Raw genomic sequence first — 4,612 nt, 5'->3', positions numbered from 1 at the left:
TGTATCTTTATAAACAATGTAAACATGCATACTTTGCTACATTTTGTGTCGATTGTTACATTTCACATTTCTATAAAGAAACCCGCTAGTCATCTTTGCCCCTATGCCCAACATTTATTATATGACACTCTTCTCAGGGTTATTGGCTTCCAGAAGCCGGGGCATGGAGGTTCACACCTGTTTCTAAAGGATTCTCCAAAATCAAAAAAAGGTCAAAATAGTTGTCCACAGTCTTCAGACAGCATAATACCTCCTTAGAAATATTTCTCCGCTTCACCATAATGTTGAGGGGGGAAATGATTACAGAATAACTTATATAATAATTATCATACAATCCACTTATGGAAAACTGTAGAAATCCATGACAATCTACTTATGAATATATGTGCAAGGTAACAATGTTCATCAAAACGCAAACAATGATTATCTCTGAGCTGGAATTCCAAATGACACTGGCTTTCTTTGTATTTTTCTTTTTAACTTTTATAATGAATAGCTATTATTTTTACAAAAGCAATCAAGTTGTTTTTCAAAGAAAAAGTTTGTTTCTCCAAAATTATCTCTATTTCAGCCTTAATTATATTTCACTCGCACGGATTTTTTTACTTTTCTTTCTTGCCATCATCTTGTCTGTGGAAATATTGTAACAATGCCCACCATACAATCATGACTCCTGACTGGTATAATCAGGTTCAGAGTTCTCCCCCACCCTCAGGGACAGCTGCTATTAAACAAAGTAAAAAGGGTTTTTCCAAATGAAAATGAATGGTATTGCTTGGTCTTTCCCCTACTCTTTTTTTTTTTTTTTTTTTTAAGATTTTATTTATTTATTTGACAGAGAGAGAGACAGCGAGAGAGGGAACACAGGCAAGGAGAGTGTGAGAGGGAGAAGGGGGCTTCCGGTGGAGCAGGGAGCCCGATGCGGGGCTTGATTCCAGGACCCTGAGATCATGACCTGAGCGAAAGGCAGACGCTTAACGACTGAGCCACCCAGGCGCCCCTCTTTCCCCTACTCTTAATAATCATAATCTTCGTCTCTTCCAGCTGGTGCTCTGCCTAATGCCTGCAGAAGTTGTATGCATGGGGTGCAAATCTCTTCCCCTCCCTGGTGTCCATGTTCCTGTCCCTTTGTATTCCTCATTCCATTGAACATAGTGGGTGCTCAATAAAGATTTATTAAACTAAAAAAGGAGCAATCATTACCCCAGTAGGCTGTATTTGAGGAAAGGAGGGAGTGAGAGAGCGAGGGAAGGAGGGCTACTGGAAGGAAGGAACTGAAATTCTGGGAGTTGAGGGTAAGACTGGGGGGGCCTAAATTCATTCCCTGTGGTTTTCTACCTTTCTCACCACTGGGAGGCTACTCACCTGCACTCAGCTGAAACATTTCTATTCGTTTTTTCTGTGGGCACTCAGCATCTTTCCCTCCCTTGTCTTGACCTGCCTTTGCCAGCTCGGTGACATCGTTGTCATTGGAAGGAGGAGCATCACACAACTGCAACCCGAAAGACAAACAGACCAATAAACACCGTAAAGAACCTGATGAACAGCACCAACGGAAAAGGTGGCCAAAGAGGACAGATAGCACAACCTAGCTAGTAGTACATAGTCCCTCACAAGAAAGTAAAACAAAACCCTCCTTCCCACTCAAAAACTTCAACACACATCACGGGCGCCACAGCTTGGTCAGGAATTTGAAGTGGGTGGGTGTTTTCGCTTGATTTCCTCTCCACTGTCTCCAAAGTTTAAATGAGACTCTGGGGCCCAGCGCGGACGCGTGTCCCTCCTCCGCCAGATGCCCGGGCCTGATTTGTGCCTGCCCGCAGGGCCTCCCAAACTCTAAGCATCCTTCTGTGACCTCATCCTCTGTCCCCTGGTTCCATGTGCCGCTCTGTGACTTCAACACGGTCAGGTCTGTTTCAGCTCCCCGAGCTTCAGAGGCCCCCAGAGCCCCGTGCCTTTCAGCTCAGTCTGGGGGGTGGTTGAGCGCCGAGCTCTCAGCAGATCATCCCTGCCCCCGATCCTGGAGCGCCCACTTCTCCAGATCCCAGAGGGGAGGGGGAGCGACGTTCGGCTCCTTTTCCCACTGCGCCCTTGAGAAGCGTCAAAGATCCGCTGCGGAGGCGCCCCCGCCCCGGCCCCCAGGGCGCCTCGGCCGGCGATGGCCCGCAGAGCCACCTCGGCGCCGCCGCAGCTGCCTGAGCGGCTGGCGCCCGGGCGGAGGCGGCGCCCGAGCAGCCCGGGCGCGCACGAGAGGCACCTGCTCGGCAGCGTGCCCGCGGCGCAGACCCTGGCCAGAGTCGTCCGGCCTTGCTACGGCCCCCACGGCCGGCAGAAGCTCCTGGTCACCGCCAGAGGAGCCACCGTGCTCACGGGCTACGCCGCGGCCATCCTCCGGGCCCTGGAGCTGGAGCACCCGGCCGCGCGGCTCCTGCGCGAAGCGGCCCACACGCAGGCGGAGAGCTGCGGCGACGGCGCGGCCTTCGTGGTTCTGCTGGCGGAAGCCCTGCTCCAGCAGGCCGAGCACCTGCTGCGCGCCGGCCTGCCCCGCTCGCAGCTGCGCCAGGCCTACGCCGCGGCGGCCGCGGAGACCCTGGCCCTGCTGCCCTCCCTGTCCGTCCGCTCCCTGGGGCCTCTGCAAGATCCCTTTTGGGCCCTCTACTCGGTGATGAACACCCACGCCGCGGCCCAGATGGACAGCTTGACCAAGCTGGTGGCCCACGCGTGCTGGGCCACCAAGGAGCTGGACGGCGGCTTCCGCCGCGAGCGCGTGGGGGTGTGCACCCTGCGAGGGGGGAGGCTGGAGGACTCGTGCCTGCTCCCGGGGCTGGCCCTGGGTGCGAACCCCTGCGGGCGGGTGATCACGGTGCTGACCGGCGCCAGGGTGGCTCTCTTTGTCTGCGCCTTTGGTCCTGCCAGCCCAAATGCGCCGGCAACGGCCCGCCTCTCTAGTCCTGACGACCTAACTAAATTCAGGAGAGGAAATGAACAGTTGATAGAAAAGCAAGTAACCCAACTGGTAGCTGCAGGTATTAATGTGGTGGTGGTAAGGGGGGACATCGATGAGAATACACTGACGCAGGCTGATAAGTACGGCATCATGGTGATTCAAGCTAGGTGCCGGAGGGACATGGTCCGCTTGAGTGAGGTATTGGGCACACCTTTGATGCCATATCTGCTTCCTCCCCTGAAGCCAGGAAAGTGCCAGAGGGTATACCTGCAGGAGCTGGGGGAAGGTTCGACTGTAGTATTTGAATGGGAATGTTCAAGTACCCCTGCCCTCACCTTGGTCCTCAGGGGGGCCACCGCTGAGGGGCTAAAGGGTGCAGAGCAGGCTGTCTACCATGGCATTGATGCCTATTTCCAGTTGTGTCAGGATCCCAGACTGCTCCCCGGAGCGGGGGCCACAGAGATGGCTCTGGCAAAAATACTCTCAGAAAAAGGAAGCAAATTGGAAGGGCCCAATGGCCCAGCCTTCCTAGCATTTGCACAGGCCCTTCAGTCTCTTCCCGAAACCCTTGCAGAGAATGCAGGCTTGGTGGTCTCAGAGGTCATGGCAGAGATGAGCGGTGCCCACCAAGCTGGGAACTTCCTGGTAGGCGTGGGGGCTGAGGGGATAATAAACGTGGCCGAGGAAGAGGTGTGGGACACCCTGGCAGCCAAAGCCCAAGGACTTGGAGTGGTAGCTGATGTGGTTCTCCAGCTCGTGAGTGTAGATGAAATCATAGTGGCCAAGAAAAGTCCCATGAGTCAAGAGGACCTGAATCCTCTTCCTAAGAAGGCAAGGGAACACCCATCTCCTGTGAAGAAATCAACTCCTTGAATATCCTCAATAAAATGGGGATTGCCAAGGGAAGCAAAATCCACCCCCCCCCCCAAAAAAGAATGTTTGCCGGGTTTATTCCCTCCATGTTTGGTACTGTCCAGACTCAGTTTCTTTAGATAAGAATAGCAGAAAGGACCACAAGATAAAAGTCCTTTTCACTGATTTATCTCGTTTCAGATTCTTGACTTTTTTCATTTCCTGTTTCTCTCCATCATATTCTGTTCCTTTCCTCCAATAAGAGCAGGATTCAATTCTATTAAAGATTTTTAAATTGAGTACCTGGGCTTTGGGGATGAAAAAAAAAAAAAAGTACAGGAATCTCTTTCCAACTGCTTGAGTTATCCCCACGCGATATCCTAATAAATGGGAATTTCTGTCTAGATGTCACGCTAGCAATCTGAGAACGTCAGTTCCAGCTCACAGGAGCAGCTGCACATTCCTGTTGTGATTATTTGGGAAAAGAAGGGAATGTTACTTTAAGGCAGAGAAGGAGGAGAAAAGAAGGAGGAGAAAGAGGCGAAGGGAAAATGATCCGGCAGGCAGAAATAAAATAAAATAAATTCTTGGCATGGATAATGAAATAACACACACCTTAGAAGTGCACTAAGGTTGTTGTGCAAGGGAGGAGAACTGGGGAGCACCTGGCACCAGGGTATCCCCGGTAGGGCTACGATTAGGGGTGGATACCCCTGGGCACTGAAGAGGGAGTTCGAGTAGAGCTGGGAGCAAAGCAGCACATTATTACCCAAAGCCTTTTCCACTTTAACCATCCAAGTTATTCTGCCTCTG

The 4,612-nt window shown here is 51.9% G+C and overlaps 1 protein-coding gene across 1 annotated transcript; it reads left to right on the top strand.

Moving 5' to 3' along the window:
• The first annotated feature begins 2,158 nt into the window (after positions 1 to 2,158).
• Positions 2,159 to 3,857, top strand: CCT8L2 (chaperonin containing TCP1 subunit 8 like 2). Its single transcript, XM_045865173.2, has one exon. The coding sequence runs from the start codon at positions 2,159 to 2,161 to the stop codon at positions 3,818 to 3,820; it is 1,662 nt and encodes a 553-aa protein (XP_045721129.1). The 3' UTR covers positions 3,821 to 3,857.
• Positions 3,858 to 4,612: the final 755 nt, after the last annotated feature.

This window comes from Mirounga angustirostris, unplaced genomic scaffold, assembly GCF_029215605.1.
Source record: "Mirounga angustirostris isolate CCGP_5_RB_7025 unplaced genomic scaffold, mMirAng1.0.hap1 SCAF_12, whole genome shotgun sequence".
NCBI classification, from domain to species: Eukaryota; Metazoa; Chordata; class Mammalia; order Carnivora; family Phocidae; genus Mirounga; species Mirounga angustirostris.
Note: the sequence above shows the minus strand (reverse complement) of the source record. Positions and strands in the feature narration are given on the sequence as shown.